The 22,147-nt window shown below is 35.2% G+C and overlaps 1 protein-coding gene across 1 annotated transcript in view; it reads right to left on the reverse strand.

Moving 5' to 3' along the window:
- The window catches only part of BMP5 (bone morphogenetic protein 5), a 117,133-nt gene extending 95,985 nt beyond the window's left edge, over positions 1 to 21,148 (reverse strand). Inside the window, exon 1 of the mRNA XM_006090709.2 lies at positions 19,940 to 21,148. Coding sequence (XP_006090771.1) covers positions 19,940 to 20,429 — 490 coding nt within the window. The 5' untranslated portion in view covers positions 20,430 to 21,148. The remainder of the gene's footprint in view (positions 1 to 19,939) is intronic.
- Positions 21,149 to 22,147: the final 999 nt, after the last annotated feature.

The following is a 22,147-nucleotide window of genomic DNA, read 5'->3' on the forward strand; positions in this document are numbered from 1 at the left end:
CTGATATATTATTGTCATTAAAAATGTTCTCACAAAGAGCAAATGAACATATGAAAAAAGTCATATACTAAAAAATCAAAAATAATATAAGGATACAACATTGCATAAACATTGCTAAACTATGAAAAAGTATATTTTGAAAGTATGGAAGAGAATACTAGAAATATCAACAATGGTTGGTTCTAAATAATGGAATTAATACTTTTTTCTTCTTTCTTTTTAATTTTGGATATGAAGAGACCACAGTGTCAACAGATTAGGTTATGCTGCTTGTAATATTTCCAACATGGTGTTTATAAAACAGTATGTCCACATGGAAGAGTGATTCTCAGAGTGTTTCCTGTAACACTAGGTACCTGCGGTGCTCTGTCAGGAGAGTTCCCGAGTCCAAGTGCATGTGAAACCATATGAAATATTCCTCCTTGCAGAGATTCACAAGGCCCATCTGCATAATAAAGATACTGAGAAGTCTCGTCTTGGAAATATTAAAACGTATTTCATTACTGCTCCACTGTGGTGCTCAGATTTATTTGACTACAAAATTTCAGATAACACCTCTTAAAAGGACGTAGAAATGCTTTCAATAAAACACACGTTAGGAAATACTGACAGAAAACTTTGAGTAAAAAGAAGTAAATGATTGACAGTACCTGAGAGAGATTTAAATAATTATGATTCCGCATGTGCTTTAGTTACTATATGCCAATGTAGTTGGTGGAATTAAAATTAAGTACAATTTTTGACCTATTTGTAAATAATAATTTTATCATCTGACTTCCCAAGTAGATTTCAGTCTAAATAATTAAAAATCGTTTGTTGAAATTGTTTACGCTTCTCTTTAGATTATAGTTGGCCTATAAGTAGACTGTGTAGGAGGGGTTAGATAAAGGGAAGAAGGGAGAGATAAAGAAAATATAATCTTTAAAAGGCTGCAGGTGACATCCTCAATGCTTATTTTTATTCTGCAGCTACCTCTTGGTTTGCTTTTCAACGCAGAGATTAGTCATCAGGTGGATAGCAAAAAGTTGATATAATAACAATAATACCTACTTTTTACAACACCTGTTTTGTTTCCCCTTGCTTGGTTTTGAGAGCATTTAAAAGCTGAAACTAAATTGTCTTCCTGTACATTAGCACTTTGCTTTAAGAAATATTGTCATCTCAGAAATATTTTCTTTGGGGGGGGTGGTGGAAATTTTCCAAAGGCCTTAGCCTTCAATTCATAAGATACCGAAGGAGCAGAAATAATATATTTAACGTGTGTGGTATAGGGGCAAAGAGTGAGCTATGCGAAAGGAACTCACTTTACACATGCAAGAGATTAGGGCTGTAGCTGCTACAAATCAAGAGATGTGTATTAAATGTGGAGTGTTCAATGTTATATGGAACACAGAGGAGATTTCAACCATGACTAGCAGGATGGAGCAGAGGCTATCTGCCAGACTTTCTCTCTGCAGCAGCAGGAATTCTCTAACTTGTTGGTTGTAGATGGTCCTGCAGCCCAAACTCCCATTTTAGTAGATTTCTCATGAGATTCACTGATCAGTCCAGTGTTGGGTCAAAAAAGCTAGGGCAAGGACTCATATTTAATGGCCGGGCAGCCCTGCCTGCTTGTGTGGCCTTCTATACTAGCCAGCAGGTTGGTAGTTTTCCAGTATCTAAAAGAACTCACTATTAGTTTGTTCCAATCCCCAATCATTGCTTTGGAGGCCCTTTACTGTTTGCAACTTAGATATTCTTCCTCTTTTCTATTTTGCCAAATGTTATTCCTGTTCATGTCAAGTGTTCTTAGATAAAATCAACACAGATCACCTTTACTTTCCTCATAAATGACCTGTAAGATTGCATGGCACAAAGGTCAGTACCTTTAGTGTCTGTGAAGTACTTCATTCTTTCTGGCTTGTATTAATTTGCCTCCTTCCAAAAGCCACAGAATCCCAATTGAGAAGAAGGCCTGTAAGAGCCCAGTTCCAGGGATATGACTCTTGGTAAATCCATTAGTAGAGATAATTCCCTCAAACACAAAGCATTACTGATGAAGTGAATATATTCTAAATCCAATTCATGAAATGCTGGGAAAATATATAGAACTTCACAAAATGTTCAAACAATGTCCAATGACAACCTTCCCAATAGTGTTTGCAAAGACTCCACAGCACAGCAGTGAATAGTTGGACTCTGAATCCAGTTCCTCTTCCGAATCCAGTTCCTCCTCTTACAATATGAAATAATCTAACATCTCTGAGTCTCACTTTGCTCATCTCTAAAATAGGGAAACTGTGAGAATTAAATAAGTTAGCACTTGAAATGCTGTTAGCACACTATCTTGTATTTTATGAGTACTGAATGCACACTAACTGTGGAAGATAGTGAATTTCCTGTAGAGCAAGCATTACAAGTCTTATTCTACTTTTAATAAAAGTCTTAAATTCACTTTGATGACCTGGTGTTTTGTTGCTATGAATTGATAGGTAAACACTAATAAATGAGGTGATGGACCAGGAAACTTAGACCCACATTTTGCTGCAATTATTCATTTCACAATCACAGCAGATTGTTGGTAAAAAGTAAAGCAGTTGTAATATATTGGTCATTTTTCCTCAACAATCAACTTGAAGTAATAATTGCTTAGTGCCTAATATCCTGAGTAGATTCAAAGCAATGTATCAAAGGGCTCTTTATACCATTTCTTGGCGTTCTCTGTTATTTTCCATGTTGTAAAATGTGTCTCTATTGCCGCTTATTATAACCTGTGTCCACATCATGTTCAGTGTGCACAGCAACAAAGCAAACCCTGACCAACTTGTTAGCACACAATTGAAGAAGGAAGGCAGGGTCAGGGGTCAATATTTAGACAGATCAAACAACTTAATTTTGAAAAATTGTATGACCTTTTACCCTTATTTCCTGAGTACAACACAAATAAATAATGAGTGTTTAAGCCACACTGATGCTCTGGAATGTGCAGTAAGCATCCAGTGTACAAGGGAAACCTTCTTTTTAGATATTTCCTTTAAAATCACTGGAGCCTCCACAGTAGGAAGGCCCTCCAGCTACACAAGCAGGTTTCCAGCAGAGCCCCTAAGATTTGCTAAAGCTGGATTCTACTTTTGCTTTATGTCTTTTGGACTAAAAGGCTTCCTTAGGTTCTATTTACTCGTAACATGATTTCCTTTTTGTTTTAAAGGGATTGAGGTTGAAAAACTATTTTGTCTATACACAGGAGGTTAATTCTACCTGGTAATTTAAATAACAAAAGAACGCATTCTTTTATATAATGTTTGTTAGTACTTTTAATTTTATTTGAGGCTGGAATTTTATGTGATTTCTGTAAAATATGTGATATTGAGCAAAAAAATCCTGGCACAAGAATCAAGGATTCTGGGCCTAGACCTGGCTCTTCTTGCCCTATAATTTTGGCAGTAAAACAGGCACGCTCTTTTGCACAGTGCCTGGACCAACAGTAGGTAATCAACTTGTATTTGTCAAATGGCTGAATAAATGACCTTTCAGACTTCCAGTATCCACAGATGTATATTGTGGAATCATATCTACTGCCTTGAGTGCAATATACAGCAATAATATAGATTAAAGCATGCAATACATGTAAAGGTCCTTTCAAAAAGTATTAATTATTATTATTGTTAATACTTGTACATTTTTATCTATTTTTCAAAAATGGATTATCAAGTTAAAGAGTAGTGGCAAAGAACAAAACAATCTGTAGCCAGACAGACTATGGATCCAGGACTGAATCTGCCATTGACCAGTAGGGTGACTTTTGTAAGCTATTTAACATCTGATAAGCCTCAATTTTCACATCAATAAAATGGGAATTGGAATATATTTACCCATACAATTGAGATATAAATTAATTGAAATACTGCATTCAAATTACTTAGTCCAGTTTTTGGCACAGGGATTATATGTATTGTTTTTATTGTTCGTTGGATTACTACAACTATAAGTACACTATAATTCAAAATTATATATTCCTGACAATGTCATATACTTTATTTTTTTAATGTATTTTATTGATTTTTACAGAGAGGAAGGAAGAGGGATAGAGAATCAGAAACATCGATGAGAGAGAAACATCGATCAGCTGCCTCCTGCACACCCCCAACTGAGGATGTGCCCGCAACCAAGGTACATGCCCTTGACCGGAATCGAACCTGAGACCCTTCAGTCCGCAGGCCGACGCTCTATTCACTGAGCCAAACCGGTTTGGGTGACGTCATATACTTTAAAAGTATCACATACCCACAGAGAAAAATATTTCACTTAATCCTGAAAAAAAATTTTCTCAAAGTAAATAACTGTAAAATAATAACTATTTGACACAGCAGTATGAAAGAGAAAAATCTTAAATGTTGATTTGAATGTCAATAAATGTAGTTGGAATCCATATTTTACAAACTTTAGTCATCAAAATTAAAAATTTAGCAAAGTTCATCTCAATGACATCTTTCAGTACGTTATCAAATAATTAAAAACCAATAAATCCATGTGTTCCCACTCAATATATTATAAAATATCAAAAGCCAATACTTTACAATATGGATACTATAAGTAGAAGATATCCACAGTATATATGGCCTTTTGTGTGACTTTTTGAATCAAACCTATAATTCTCATCCTGCTTCAAAATATTATAGCAAAAAGCAATTCAAGAAAAATAATCGAAAGATCTGTCATCTGAAAAAAAATCAGCCCAAATAAATAGTCTAGGAAAGTAAAAATACTTAAAATTGAATGGCATTAAATAAAAATAGAGCTATAGTAACCATACCAATAGTAATGAGAATAGCTACAAATTACAAAATCATAAATTCAAACATGATTTGAGTTACATGCAATACGAAAAGCTCCTGATTGAATGATTATTTGAACAGAGTGGCTGTCCTAGTATTTAGAATTCAGGAGTTTATTCACCAAGATTTTCATCATGAACCAACTGTTTTTAAAAATTAAAACTGAAAAAAAAACACCAAGTTGGCTTTGGAAATAAGCATTAAAACCCTTCCACATTTCCCCCTTAATTCCAAGGGTCTTTTAGAGAGTGCCCATGTTTTCACAACCAAATATTTTCTAATTGTATATTATTACTTTGGCCTACAATCAGTTTCCCTTCTCCATAACAAGCAAGGAAATGGAATTGGTAATATCTGGAACTAAAGTGAAACCAGGGGTTCGTTCTAGGAATCTGACCAAATGTAATATGAATAGCACCTTTCAGCAGCAATCACAGAAAATGTTGCCTTTGGGTGCTCAGATGGAAGCCCCACAGTCTCCTGAAGGCTCTGTTGTACACTGACCTTTTCCAGGACACCCTGATGAGGAAATACAGTCCATCAACAAGCCAGCTTGAAGACAGAGGCAATGAAATCCAAGGGTTCATTTTTCTTTTGGGTAAAGAAAAAGTCGTGTGTTTAATGGTCCACAATGTTAGCAAAGGCATTGATTTGACAGAGTCTGGTGGACTGGATGTGGCTCTCCTCTAACATTAAAATGCCACATTCTACTCTCATAGAAACAGGTATAGTAGCCGTGGCAACCCTTAAGTGAGTACTTTCTCCTGTAGATTTAAAGGCCTATAAAATTACCTTGTTAAGTTCTAACTATATTATGATCTCCACCTTACATATAAGAAAACAGTTTCAATGAAGTGAAATAATTTGCTGAAGAATAAGTAGCAGTTAATGCAAAGCTGGTATTCAAACCAGTATGAGTCCAAAGCCCTTACACTTAAACCTTACTGAGATAGTTAAAGAATCAAGTAATTCCTCCTCTTATAGTTTCTAGTGTAAAGATCTTTTACCTCCTTAGTTAAACTTATTCCTAAATTTTATTCTTTTTTTTACGCATTTGGAAATGGAATTGTTTTCTTAATTTCTCCTTCTGATTGTTCATTAATAGTGTATAGAAATGCAACAGATTTCTGTATATTAATTTTATATTTTGGAACTTTACTGAATTCATTTATTAGTTCTAATAGATGTTTTGGCAGAGCCTTTAGGGTTTCCTATATATAGTGTCATATCATTGGCAAACACAGTTTTACTTCTTTCTTTCCACTTTGAATGCTTTTTATTTTACTTTTTGTTGCCTAACTTTCTGTCTAGGACCTCCGATGCTATGTTGAATAAAACTGGCAAGAGTGGGCATCCTTGTCTTATTCGTGATCTTAGAGAAAAAGCTTTCAGCTTTTCACTGTTGAGTATGGTAGCCTGTCCACACTACCCCCAAGCAATCTACAGATTCAATACAATCCTGAAAAAATTCCAATGGTATTTTTCACAGAATTAGAACAAATAATCCTAAAATTTGTATGAAAACCAAAAAAACAAATAGTGATATCGAGAAAGAAGAACAAAGCTCGAGGTATCACACTACCTGATTTCAACATATATTACAAAGCTATAGTAATCAAAACTATGGCACTGGCACAAAACACAGATCAATGGGAAAAAAACAGAGAGCTTGAAATAAACCCATGCTTATGTGGCCAATTAATCTATGACAAAGGCAGCAAAATACACAATATTGAAAAGACACTCAAATAAATGGTGCTTAGAAAACTAGAGAGCTACATGCAAAAACAAACAAACAAACAAACAAAAACAAAAAAAACTGAACCACATTCCTATACCATGTATAAAAATAAACTCATACTGGATTAAAGACTTAAATATCAGACCCAAAACCATAAACACCTGGAAGAAAAGGTTCGTAAAGTTTTGAACATCGGTCATATATGTTTTTGTATGGATATGTCTCCTAAGGCAAGGTCATCAAAAGCAAAAATAAGCAAATAATAATAATTCAAATTAAAAAGCTTTTACACACTGAAGGAAACCATCAACAAAACGAAAAGGCAACCTACTAAATGGGAGAAGATATTTGCAAACAATATATTAAATAAGGGGTAGATATCCAAAGTATATAACGAGCTTAACCAACTGATTCAAAAAACAGTCTGATTAAAAAATAAGCAGAAACCCTGAAAAGACATTTTTTAAAGAAGATATAAAGATGAAAAACAGGCATAAGAAAAGATGCTCAACATCACTAATCATCAGGAAAATGCAAATAAAAACCACAAGGAGATACCACCTCACACCTGTCAGAGTGGCTAATATAAAAAAGATAACAACTAACAAGTGTTAGTGAGAATATGGAAAAATGGAACCCTAGTGTATTGTTGAAAATATAGGTGGTGGAGTCACTATGAAAAATAGTAAGAAAATTCCCCCCAAAATTAAAAATGGAACTATGATCTGATTGAGCAATTCCACTTTTGGGTATTTATCTGAAGAAAGCAAAAACACTAATTCAAAAAAATATCTGCACCTCGATGTTCATTGCAGCATAATTTACAGTGGCCATGGTATGGAAGCAACCTAAATGGCAATTGGTGAGTGAATGATGGATAAAGATCTGATATATATATATATATATATATATATATATATATATATATAATCAGTCATAAAAAAAAGAATGAAATCTTACCTTTTGCAATAACAAATGAAGGACCTAGAGGATATTCTGCTAAGAGAAATAAGTCAGACAGAGAAAGATGACTAAAGCATAATACATTTATATGTGGAGTCTAAAACAAAACAAAACAAAAACAGACTAATAGATACAAAGAACAAACTGATGGTAACCAGAGGGGATGAGGTGGGGGGATTCGTGAAATAGATAAAGGCATTAAGAGCTACAAACTTTCAGTTATAAAAAGTGAGTCATGAAGATGTAATGTACAGAAAAGGAAATATAGTCAATAATATTATAATTGTGTGATAACAAATAATAACTAAACTTATTGTGGTGATCACTTCATAAGGTATAAAAATATTGAATCACTATGCTATATACCTGAAACTAAAATAATATTGTAGTTCAACTATAATTAAATTTAAAAAAAACTTCATATTCTGAGCAAAGAAATTATCCACAGAACATTAACCATAGGGATTTCCATTCAAGACACTGTAGGTGAGCATGGTATTCAAAACCTCACACAACCACATCAAAATTACAATTAAACTACAGAAAAAACCATCATTCAAAACTGCCTGAAATCTAGCTGAACAAAAGTCCTATAACTAAGGATATAAAGAAGAAGCCACAGTGCGATCTGTCAGAGGGGCAAAGACGTGGAAGGGGCTGGTCCCATACCTACCTATGGTGATTAAAAAATCAGAGGGATAGCTTTGCTATGGAGATCCCCCTGAGGAGCCAGGAACCCCAACCCCACACCAGAACCACCCGCCCAGGGTTCTAGTGCCAGAAAGAGAAGTCCCCATAACATTTGGCTGTGAAAATCAACAGAGATTATGGCTGAGTGAGATAAAGGGCTTCTAGGGTTCCAGGGGTTCCTCTTAAAGGGCTCACACCATGACTTACTCAGATTCACTCACTCTGAGCTCCAGCTCTGGGCAGGAGCTCAAAAGATGCAAGGGTCATATGGGTCAGACAATTCAGACAAAGACTGCAGAGGCAGCTTTCTGTAAAAAAAAAAATGCTGGCAGAGGCTATTGTTCCTTTGCTGAGTCCTCCTCCACAGAGCTGGCTGGTGGACACCATATCTGAGACTCTGTCAACCTGACTAACACTTTTTGTCCCACCCTGGGGATTCCCTGAGACATTGCCCTACCCTACTTGCTGGCCTACCCAAGCCTTTTCCAGTGGCTTCTCCATACAAACAGCCTCTCTTGGCTCATGCTTCAGACTTTCCTAAAATCTCTCCAACAAGCAGTATCTTGCTGAGTGTCCCCAGGCAGGGTACTAGCAATATCCGGCCTTGGTTCAGAGCTTGGCCTCTCCCGGACACCTCCAAACCCAGCACAAGTAGCAGCCATCTGCAAACCACTCTGTAAATCATGCTCAGTGGCCCTCGTGGTTGACCTTGGTCTGCACTTCCCAAGAAGCACCAAAGCCAGTACTGCTAGTGGACAGCTTCAGACCACACCAAAGTACCAACAAACTAACCCCACAAACGACACACTCAAGAGGTGAATAGCAGGCACCAAAGCCCCACTGAAGTGAGTCTTGCTCCCTGGAGTTAGCCCCTGCACAGCAGCTCTTCCACTGTAGTCACAGCCAATCCTCCCATCTGATTGGCCTGGGATCAATCCCTCCCAATGACAAACTAACAGTAATGAAGGCTCAACTACAACAGGAAGGTGCACACAGCCCACACAAATGTGCACCTAGAGTGCCCAGCTCAGGTGACTGGGGTCGCTGAGCCACTGGGCCCTATAGGACACCTACTACATAAGGTCCATAAGGCCACGATACCAAGACCTGGAGAAATAGCAGCTCTACCTAATATAGCCAAAATGAGGAGACAAAGAAAAAAGTCCCAAATGAAAGAACAAAAGAACTCTCCAGAAGAATTAAATGAAATGGAGGTAAGGTAACTACCAGGCTCAGAATTCAAAAATATGGTCATAAGGATGCTCAAGGAACTTTGTGAGACATTCAACAGCATAAAAAAAGACATGGGAATTGTTTTAAAAAGTCAGAAATGAAGAATATAATAACTGAAATCAATAGTAGAGTAGATGAAGCAGAAAATCAAGTCAGCAATTTGGAAGTAAGGAAACAGAAAATACCCAATCAGAACAGCAAAAAAAAAATTTAAATGAGAATAGATCAAGGGACCTCTGGGACAACATAAACCAGACCAATATTTGCATCCTGGGAGTGTCAGAAGGAGAAGAGTGAGAGCAAGAAATTGAAAACCTATCTGAGAAAATAACAGAAAACTTCCCTAACTTGGTGAAGGAAAAAGACATAGAAGTCCAAAAAGCACAGAGTCCCAAACAAGATAATTCCAAAGCAGTCCACACCAAGACACATCATAATCAAAATGCCAAAGGTTAAAGACAAAGAGAGAATCTTAAAACCAGCAAGAGAAAATCAGTTAATTATCTAAAAGAGAGCACCCATACGACTATCAGCTGATTTCTAAACAGAAATTTTGCAGACCAGAAGGGATTGGCATGAAATTATTTAAAGTGATGAAAAGCAAGAACCTACAACCCAGATTACTCTAACCAGCACAGTTATCATTTAGAATTGAAGGATAGATAAAGAGTTTCCAAGGCAAGAAAAAGCTAAAGGAGTTTATTACCACCGAACCAGTATTACAAAAAATGTTAAAGGGTCTTTTCTAAGAAGAAAAAAAAACAGATTACAAAATATGAATAATGACTACGTATTTATCAAGACTTTAAATGAAAATGAATTAAATGTTCCAATTAAAAAACATGGTGACTGAATGGATAATAAAACAAGACCCTCACATATGCTGTCTATAAGAAACTCATTTCATGTCAAAAGACACACAGAGAATGAAACGAAAGGGATGGAAAATGATATTTTATGAGAATGGTAACAAACAAACAAAGCTGGGTTAGTAATACTTATACCAGACAAAATAGACTTTAAAACAAAGGCTGTAACAAGAGATAAAGAAGGGCCTAGCAACTCCACTTCTGGGCATTTATCTGAAGAAAATGAAATACTAAATTGAAAAGACACATACATTCATATGTTTATTGAAGCATTATTTACGACAGCCAAGATAAGTGTCTATCAATAGACGGATGGATAAAGAAGAAGCAGTGCATATATACAATGGAATATGATTCAGCCATAAAAAAGAATGAAATCTTGCCAACTGCAAAAACATGAATGGACCTAGAGGGTGTTATGCTAAGTGAAATAAGTCTGACAGAGAAAGACAAATACCAGACAAATACCAGAAAGACAAATTCCACTTATATGTGAAATCTAAAAAACAAAATAAAAGAATAAGCAGAACAGAAACAGACTCATAGATAGAGAAAATATTTGGACGGTTGCCAGATGGGAGGATGGGTGAAGGGATTTAAAAATACAAATTGGGAGTTACAGAATAGTCACAGGGATATAAAGTACAGTATAGGAAATATAATCAGTGTAGTAACTATGTATGTTGTCAAATGGGTACTAGATGTATTGGGGTGATCACTCCATAAGTTATATAAATGTTTAATCACTTAGTTGCACATCTGAAGCTAATATAATATTGTATTCCAAACTGTTATTTAAAAATAAAAATATATAAAAATATATTTACTACTAAAAAACACATTAACCATAAAAGTTATTTAATTGATAACCTTCACTTCTCCACTAAATAAGTCTTTGGTGCCTGCATTAAGGTTATTTGTAGAAGTGCCTATACAGTTTCCCAGTTGAATTCTCCCTCAGCTTTTGATAATTATAGAAGTAAAATCAGTGTAAAATTACTGTCCTTAGTGGCTTTGAAAGGGAACATAGACTATACTGGAAAGGGGCTGTTGTAGCCAATGCTGTCTGTGATTAAAGGGCTGAGGTATGGCTCTGGCCTCAAGGCTTAGTGGCTGGTTATTTATGAGAACTAAATAGCAGACATACCTGCTCCACTAAATTCTGCCTCTGTAAGTCACAGGAACTCTGCCAGAGGAGAGGAAAAGTAACAAGAACAAAGATAATGATCTCAATTTACCTCATCCTAACATTATTTCTGCCTGCAACATGAACTGTGGGAGAATATCAGATGATTCCACTCAGAATTCCAAAACCTTTAACACACAGTTATGGGTCATTTCAGGAACAATGACATAGGATTGAGGATAAACAGGCCTATAGATTAAAGAAAATATATTGCTCTTTGTATTTACCCTACACATTTGCATACACTCTAGTGCTTTCCATACTGAGTTTTTTGATTGGCAATTGCAGTCTACTGTTTGTATTGTAATCTGAGAGTGCTACTTCTTCCTGGGCTTTTGTTTTTGTTTTAAAGTTCAGTTTGCTCTAAAATAGTTTTAATATATCCCATGAACTTACTGATTCATATACAACTTAACTTTTTTTTTTCTCAGCAAGCCATGTGTGCTGTTGCCGCTTTATTTCACCAACTTGTGAATTCACTCTCACATTAATTTACGATTATCTCTGGAATTTTATAAATGAGCTAGAACAAAGGTTCGCACACAGATGAGTAACTTGCACTGAAATTGAAGTGATTCTAGAACTCTCGTTGACTAGATGGCCAATACTCATTTATGGATTTGTGCCAGATACCTTCAGTGTGTGTCTTAGGACCCACTCTCCAATGAGAAGCATGACAGAAAAGTATGTGTAGGTATTTATTCCTCAGTCTCCCACCTTGCTGAGTATCTAGGGGTTGGCTACATGGCATCTCTCTCAAAAAGGCCACAGTTCCTGTGAAGATACCTTCTTCCTAAAGCTCTCCTCGGAGTTTTCTGCCCCCTACCCTGGAGTGGAGGGAAGCTCCCCTGCTGTTCCAGGTGCTGCATCATCCCGTTTTGCCAAAAAGCCCTGCCCACAACATTTTAAAGATTACATTTGCTAAACCCTCCTCAAATGATTCATTTCACACATGCTGTCTGTTTCCTTCTGGGACTCTGACCCACCCCTGGGGATTAAAAACAATGAATAGGTCATGTTCCTGCCCTCACAACATGTAATCAAATATGCAGGCTGGCTCCCCTGGCACGTGACCTGTGCGGTTCCACAGAGCCCTGCACCCCGAAGGGCCCCATACTTGGTCTAATGCTCTGCTGCCATCACCTTGGAATTCTTGATAATTTTTGAACCAGGGGCCCCCCATTTTCATTTTGCATTGGGCCTCACAAATTATGTAGCCACTTCTGCAAATATGGTACAGATGTTGGACACAATGCAACTCTGATAACAATAACGGCCATTTATTGAGGTCTCACTCTGTTCCAAATACTGTTCTTAAAATTGTGTGCATATTAACTGATTTAATCCTCTCAACACCCAGTGGGGAAAAAAAAACCAACTATAATTATGGGCTCTTTTTAGATAAGGAACCAGAGGCACAGAGAAAATTTATGTTACTTGCCAGAAGTCACACTACTAGAAAGTATAGAATGTGGGATTCCAGTTCAGACTTTCTGGCTTCCTCTATGCTACTCTGCTTCTGTGACGGAAGCACAAAAAGAAAAGCCATTTGAGCAGTATTATGGCATGAACTTAAGATTCGGAAAATATCCTGTGTGTCCTATTTAGAAAGATTACCACAGTTCCAGCAAGGACAGAAAATCTGTGCAAAACAAATAATATTGAATTTTTCATATCATGACAGCATAAGACTAGCCGAAGGCATTTGAAAATATTAATAAATCTTTTGATTTTGACATGTCTCATAGTGTTGAATCTAAATGGGATTTACATCTGCTAATCCCAACATTTAAAAAACTATTTTTCTTTGTTCCTAACAACTCCAGGAAAGCTGTTCAACAACAAGAACAAAAATATTTGTTATTTTCCTCTAGGAAGAAGATAAATAAACAATTTCTAAGAGATAATCTAATTATAGTATTCATTTTTAAAATGCACAGTTGTTTCTTTAAATGCAAGCACTATACTCCATTGTTTATGAAAAGAAAAAAGAAAGGGCACACCATTGTAAAGATAGATATCTTCACTATCTTAGACATTATAAAATGATACACACCCTAGTTTATTTTTACACCAAACTATTTAACATCATGCAAGGTCTTGGTTGCTAAGTTTTATGTAATATTTATGTAATTCACTGTCTTCCAAGTAGAGGAAACACACTTTCTTTAGTTATGAAGGTTTGTTGCTGTTTTCTTTTCTCCCCAAACCACTAAGGATCCTTCTTCCTAATCTACAAATGATTTTTTTCTCTTTTTAAACATTCTACACTTTAATTAATTATGTTTCTACCTTTGTAGATTATGATTTACCATTTAGACATGACATACAAATCAGGGGTCACCATTTGGTTATAGGGATCCTTGTAAACATTTCTAAAAGGGCAGGTGAAGACTCCCACTGTTATTTTTATTGTACTGTCATAACATTAAGATCCATAACTGAACCTTAAACATCCCAATCTGACATCAAAATCACAACAGATCCCTTTTCCTCCCAAATACATGAGCCGGTTGTCAGGGCTGACTGGTGTGTTTTAAAGGATATCTTGGCCAAGGGTATTATTTTAAGAGATGAGCAAATGGGGAAACCCCAGAGCTGAGCCAATAAAATATGAACTTAAGGTGCAAAGAAGCACTCATAAACATTGCTTAGAACAAGGGGTTCATTGTTTCAAGCCAACCCTTGCAGTGGCTCCTCTGATCTCAGCCCCTCTCTGTGCGTCAGGAAAGCCTCTTCCTTTAACCTGTGGTTTTTTTTCAAGCTGAGCTACTACATTATTTATGACTGTAAATGTGAGTAGCCAGTCTGTACGCTCCTGGTACACAGACACTGAGAGAACCCCCTCCCTTTTCCCCGCTTTGGTATTTTTGTGGGGAAGGATGAAAGGGTTTTCCCCTGGAGCTGATGTGGCTGGGGATGTTGAATTAGCTGCTGTGTCAGTATGAGGTAGACTGAGGATTTCCCAACACATCCTCCACCTGCCTCTGGCCTCACCCAGACACCAGCCTCTAATGACTCACTGCGTCCATGTCTTTCTTTCGAGGGCTTTTTCAAAAATATTCTATTTATCCCTCTTCCTCATTCTCATTCTGCTGTGCCTCTGGTACTCCCGATCTCTTTCTTCTCCCTCATCAGATCGTCTCTACTTAAGAAAAGGAAATTTCTTCACAGAAGTGGCAGGAATATTAAATAAAAATAATATAAGCAAAAGTGTCATATAAACTAAAAGAGAATCACATTTTTGATTAGAGTTTCTGTTTTGTAGTTTTTGTTTAAGGTTGCATGTTTACCCTTTTTTTAAAAAAACTTTCCCTTAAACTTCCCCTTTTAAATTTTAATTGATGTTCTATTAAATTCTGTCAGTGGGATCCTCAGGCAGAGGTGAGGAGGCAAGGAAGAATGGGATGGTGGAAGCAACAATTACAAGGGATGGCAACAGAGCAATTCTCATGCCCTGGGGAGCTTTGCTCCTGGTGGGTGGAGGCTATAATTGGCACATCATAACCTTTCCTTCTCAGCTAAAGGGAAAACAGGAGACTGTACCTAAATGATCACTCTGTAACTAATTGATTTTCAGCTAATCTAAGCCTCCAGCTATGAAGAAACTAGGACCAAAGGCAGATCCCAGGAAGGGTGGGGGCAGTAAGGAGAAGGGTACCAAGAGAGCCTGGGGCTAGAGAGACCACAGAACTAAAGAGAAAAAGAAAAAAAGGGGGTAGGGGGGAGGGGGAGGAGTGGGAGGGAGAGGAGAGAGGGAGATGATATTTTTAAAATTGGAAAAATAAAAGGGAAGGCATTGGGGAGGTGGTGGGTGCCTTTCTAGAGGATGTTATCATATCTTCCTACTTCCTGCTGTTACTTTTTATTAAACGTTTACACTGGCTATTTGTGAGTGTCCATTAAAACTTGCAAAAAGCTTTTACTTAAACTGTGATGGTAGCTATCTCTGCTGCCATGTCCATCATTGGACAATAAAATGCATTTCAAGGAAAACAAGAGTCCCTTTGGTCACATTGATGAATGCAACAGGTTGTTGAAGGAGAGAGCTCTCCACCCATAGCAACTTTTTCTCTCTTCAGAAGTTAAGAGTTTTAAAGAATGATATTTTTGCCAATATTAGCATTTTTGACTCCAGGTATAATCCAGGAATATGTACTATAATGGATTTAGATTATCTTTCCTCCCATCCCATTCCTTCACCCTCAAAAAAAAAAACAACCTTGCATGTGTTTATGGACATGTTTATGTTACACAAGTGTTAATAACCCTGTTGGAGACATGACATAGATAGGCATCTTTAGGTAGATCTGTATATAAATTCCTCTCTACTGGGCACTTGAATCAGCCAAAAACAACAATAAATATCAATGATGTCTTTCAAATCTTTCAACAGAGTACATAAGCATTGTTTTGTTGTTTTTTTCTTCTAGTGCCAGAAGAGTTTAATGATTTGAGGAAGCAAGAGGAGAAGGGTTAATTTAAAGTTTTGAAAGAATATTTTTTTAAATATATTTTATTGATTTTTTACAGAGAGGAAGGGAGAGGGACAGAGAGTTAGAAACATCAATGAGAGAGAAACATCAATCAGCTGCCTCCTGCACTCTCCCTACTGGGTATGTGCCCGCAACCAAGGTACATGCCCTTGACCGGAATCGAACCTGGGACCCTTGAGTCCACAGACCGAAGCTCTATCCACTGAGCCAAATCGGTCAGGGCATGAAAGAATATTTTTTAAATTTCATATCTTAGCATGCTAAATATATTGTTATAAAATAAATACATGTAAGCATCACATTTATATATTTTTCTGCTTGAGAATTAATATATTGTTTTAAAATATATCTAAGTATTTGACTCTAAGCCAACTGATCAAGTCCGTCGAAAACCATTAATAAACCCAAAGTTCTTCTTTATCAGAAAAATACATGGAGACTAGGAATGATATAAATGTAAATTTCCTGTATTTACTGTTTTTTGTAATTCCTCTAAAACATCTACAACCTTGTCATGTTTATTATACTATCACCATGTAATCCAATATCGATTTCTAACTAAAAGATCTTAGAAATGCTCTACATGTTTATGTTTATATAAACAGAAGATACACTTAAATATTACAAGAAAATTACCAAGTAACTCCTTTTATCTGCATAGGTATTTGATATATAACCCTTAACATTTTTGATAAAGAGATGGCTAAAAAAGAACAAATTTACCTTAAACACATTTTTGTTTCTAACAAAGTACTGTAGCATTGACTAAGAAAAAAAAATTCACTGATATTCAATAGTTTTCAGGACAAATCAGAGAAGTCTACCTGTAAAAGCTAGATACTGTGAGACTGACTAAAGTTGGCCTAGGAATAATGCATAGAATAGAGTGGAAAGCTTCTCTTCACACAATTACTATATAACATTTGTTTCTTAAAAATAAACAAATCACTACAATAATTTAAAGATCAAAATAATGTGTTGAGTTTCATAGTTAGTTGTTTATATTGATCTTCACACAATTTCTTCACATTTTATTTTTTTTTTCATTTGGTAAACTCTAAATTGTTTTTCACTTATGGACAAAAAATTATTCTCATCTGACATTTTTTTAAATAGATAGTTTGTTAAATATGATTCAGAGTTTGAAATAAGTTTAATTGTTCTTGATGAGCAAAACTTATGTTGGAAAAAAATGTCTTCCTGAATGACAAGATAATTGTAGAAAATCTATTATTTGACTTGAAATGACACAGGCAAGCATTCATAAAAAGGATGTTACTAGATCCTTTTTATATAATTTATCTTATTATGGGAAATGTCAACAGATTCTTTTCACATATTTAAATATCCAGGTGACTTCCTCAATACAAATCCCTTGCCTATTGTTAATTTGGTCATTTGCCCTTAGTCCCTACAATATACATATATTTTAAGATACTAAAATATAAAATAAAATTCTCTTGAGTCTTATAAGAACATGAAACAAGTTGCAGATATTTGCTAATGAATGGTACATAAGGACACTCAAATTCTCAGTGCAGTTAACAATGATATTACAGTGTCACCTTTTCTAAGTACACTTTGACCTATTTTATCATGAAAGAAATACAGAAAACCTTTTTACTAAGTAATGATAGGTTGCAACTTTTGGATATATTAGAAGGCATGGTCTGGGGATAATAAAATGAAATTGTGGTTCAATTTTCCTCAGAGACTAGTAGGAAAATTTAGTATCAGAATTAATTTATCAGTAATTTAATGTGAGAAATTTAGTTTGGAATATTAAATTTAAAAAGATCAATATGGTTTATTATTGAAGATAAATCATTACTCAGCAGTTCAAGCATGATAAAAAATAAAAATTTTCTGAAGTTTATATCCAATTATTTCTCTAGGGTAAAATGAATAATTATTTTTCATGCTGTATTTACTGAACTAGTTTTATAATCCAAACAATATAACCAAAATTTCATTGACTTAAAAATATAATCATTCTTAAATGATCAAAATGGTTCTAGAAGTCATTGAATAAAACTATTTATTATTGGTTTTGGTTGTCTTATTCTACGTAGATTTATAAAAAGTAATGGCATATAGGTTCAAAATCATACTTAATTCCTTTCTAAAACACAGATACACTTCTTTTGTGAATGATCAAAATATTCAAATATAATAAAATATTTTATTAAAACAGATTTATGACTGGGCTATTGTTTTTTAAAGTATATAATATAACACACTCTTTCGTAACAGACTTTAGATGACCTGAACTGATATTTTCAGTGATTTATTTTGTGAATATGTAAATCATGCTAGATTGCCATTTTTCTATTAAAATAGTAAAATTAACTTAAATTATTGAATAATGCTTTAGAAATTGCTACAAAGTAAAAATATATCATGAGCCACATTTGCATGCCACTTAAAGAAGGAAAAGCAATCAAACAAATTTAGAACTAAGCTATATTTTAATGGCTTGAAAGTTTCAAATGAAACCTGTTAATTATATGTCAAAGCAAAGGTGTCCAGGACACCTGATTAGAGCAACCAATGATGACTTACTAAAACTTAATAATGAGAGCTTTGTCTCTGGTAACATGAAACATATGATTTATTATGCACCTTATCCTTCATGCTAGCACTGCTGAGAGCAAATGAGCAGAGCACATTAAGCAACATATATTATAAAAGTATCATGTGCTCTTAGGAGCTGCTGCTATCTGACTTTTCAAAGAATATTTTTGAGATATATGAGGAAGTTTTTAATTAAGTGTATAATCAATATGTCTATTTTAAGTCAAAGCAGATTGCATATTTAAAACAGTTTTAAAAGTTCTTACATTAAAATGTTCTCAATTCTTTCAAATTGATTAAACTTGTTAATACAGTTTTTAGCCTTCAAAAATAAACATATTCTATCTTTTTATTATCTTGACTGTCTGAAGATAATAAATTTTCACCTTCAGTATCTATTAAGACATTTAAATAAAATTATAGCACTTGTAAAATCCTTTTAAATTGGGAAACTTTAATATTATTGCAAGATGAACTATAAGGCATTAATTTACCATTTGATAGTGCCAATCTTTTAAAACTGCCTTGAAAGTATCAACATTGAGTAAAACATAATTTTAAAAATTATTATATAATAATGTTACTAGTTAAAGAATTTCAATTAATTTTTATCTCAAATAAAAAGAAATTCTGTATAGGAAAAGACCATGCTGGCATGATTTACATTTCCCTTGCTTCTGAAAATAATCAAATAGTTATTATATATTTTAATCATTACAGTTAAAAATGTTAGATTGAAACTTTGTTTCTAAAATATTTTTCAGAGAACTTCAGTATCTCTTTCTGAAGCTATTTGATAGTCTTCTTTACAATATTATTTGATCTTGATTAATTTCATATCAATATTTTCACAGTAGTTGCCTCCCCTGAATGAGAGGTTTTGAGTAGCATATAAATATACACTTATCTGTTTTCTAAATTACTCACCAAAATAGAGCTCAAAATGTCACTTTTACTTTTCTGTCTGTAAGTGCTTTTGAAAAATATGTTTATTATTATTTTTTGCTCACATAGTTATTATGTATTATAACTATCCTCGTAAATCTCCTTTCCTTAGACTATTGCCTGTTTACTCATACATTTATACATTAAGTAAGGTTGATATTTTAACAAGCTCTGAAAAGACCTAAATCTACCCCAACTATATTTGTTTAATTTTAGCTTTTTATATTAAAAACAAAATACATATATGACTTCATTGCCTAAGGCAAAACCTTACCTTGCATCAATGAAAGAAAGGAAACAGAAGCTGGAGAGGAGAGTTATAGAAAATGACTTTATGTAAACATGACCACCTACCAGGCAGCTACTTTACCATTAGAAAAACTTCCACTTTGTAATAACATAGATTAACAAATAAACGAACAACATACCTAAGTTGACAAAGCTCATGACCATGTCAGCATCATTCAGAAAGTTGGTATCATGTAGGCTGGCTAGAGGAGGACTCTGGGTGGTCAGGGGAGTCGTTCGAGATAACTGTATGCGACGAGGATACCCATTGGGAGAGGCTGGGTATCCCTTTCTTGCTCCTCTGCCCTCTCCTGCCAGGGATGCCCTCACTGAGTATTCCGACTCCTCAGGATTTTCTTCATTGGCCATCGCATTGTATAGGTCCAGCATGAAGAGAGGTGCAGAGGAAGCTTGCTTTCCAGGTGAAAATGGTCTGGGTCTGTGAGGCAAACCCAAGATAGAGAGAATTTCCCTCTGTATTTCCCGTCTTTCATGGTTCCGTAGTCTTCTATAAATAAAACTGGAGTGAACGTGATTGTCTCCCAAACCTCCTTTTGCATAACCCAGTAAAACCCAGCAGCTCCAGAGGAAACCCACAATACCCCTAAATAAAAATACACTCAGATGCATTTTTGTCCAAAAGCAAAGTTGATGTTTTTAGTCCTTCTTGTCCTCTTAAAAAAGAATCTAAGTTTCAAGGAGGTACAATTTCCCAGTAGCAGAAAAAACAAATTTACCTATTCTTCATGACAGTGACATTTCTGTACCCAACATCCTCACTGATTTTCCTGCCCTATTTTAAATATTTTGGAATATGTCAAGAGTAGTTATTTCTAAGAAAGCTGAAACTCAAGTTTCCAATTATCCACAGTTGTTAAGAGTTTTTGCTGCATTGATGTAGCAGAAGACGGCTAATATTATTTGATCAGATGACCTAGGCATTCCTAAATGAATTTATGATAATCAGGCCTTTGGTATTTGAATTAACGAAAGTTGATCTTCTGATAAACTGTAGTTCCCAAAGTTATCTTCACTTGCTCTTGAGTTCTTCTCAACCCTGAAGCTCATTCCAAGACAAATCCTGATTTCTGCATCACAGATCTATGCTGATCTGCACCTTGGTGTTGGAATATCTATTTGTCCGGCAGCTTGGTGATAACTTTAACATCTTTTGTGTCGTCTTAGTGTCAAATACGACTCAAGGTTGTACTATTCAAGTAAATGTGTTTCCCTGTATTTACTTGAAAACCGTCCTCTAAGTCCATTCACTCCCTTTCTCCTTCTTACAGTTAATTCCACCTCCAGCAGGCACAAATATACCAGCCCTCTTCAAGGGAGATCTAAAGAGTAATGTAAGCACAACCCTGCTGGGAGAGAAGAGGCTTCTCATTGTAATTTGAAACTGGTAAAGCAAAAAGAACTTAACCCTTTTGCTACCAGAAAAGCCTCCATTTTCGCAATTTTATAGCCATGTATCTGACACAGAACAGTGGTGAATGGGGCATATAAATTCTAGGGGGGGAAAAAGCCAATTTTCAAGCAGCAGATTGAAAATGTTGCCACCAATTTTATGCAGTACTCTTTTAGATCTTTCTTTGAATAGTACACATGTAATACACTTCTACGTGAAGTCTCAGGTTGTGGCTAAATTAACATGATATGTTTCAGTTCTGTATTTGAGTTTATTTCTGGTTTTTACAAGTTATGAAAGTTCACTTCTTACAAAATAAGAGGAGGAGTTGTAAATTGAGGTTAATTTGTTGTTTCTTAATTACAGCCAGATCTTTTACAGTAGAGAATTAATCACCGGTAATTATATTTTAGATATCAAAGTCGTAGCTACAATAATTCAATAATGGTAATTAGGTAGCCCAGCTTTAGTGGTATTTAAATACCAGAATTCTAAGCAGAAAAGCATATTCATATTTCTCTCATTAAGTAAGTGTGGTTGAAATACAAACACCCTAAAGATGTAGTTCATGATTCTTAACTTTTAAGTCCTTTTAGTTGAAATGCAAACAGACTTACAAATTAGGTACTTCCCATTAATTGTGCTCAGCACTTTGATTGGTTTTAACCCATGCAAATAGACACAAGTCAAATCTTGTTCATGACCACATGCAGATTGAAATTTGCCTGTTTAAAAGTTGATGGGTATAATGGGGAAAGTGCACACTTTTCTAAAATACCATGCTTAATCCGAGGAAATGAGCAAAGTACGTGTTTATCCTTAATGTTTAATGCCTTTAAAAATTGGAAGTCTCAATGTTTTTGTGCAGCTATAATTTTCCTTACAAGCTCTCCCTTAACTTTAGGCTCACAGTACGTTCATTGTCTGGAGTAGTACT

This window comes from Myotis lucifugus, unplaced genomic scaffold (genome assembly GCF_000147115.1).
Source record: "Myotis lucifugus unplaced genomic scaffold, Myoluc2.0 scaffold_80, whole genome shotgun sequence".
NCBI lineage: Eukaryota > Metazoa > Chordata > Mammalia > Chiroptera > Vespertilionidae > Myotis > Myotis lucifugus.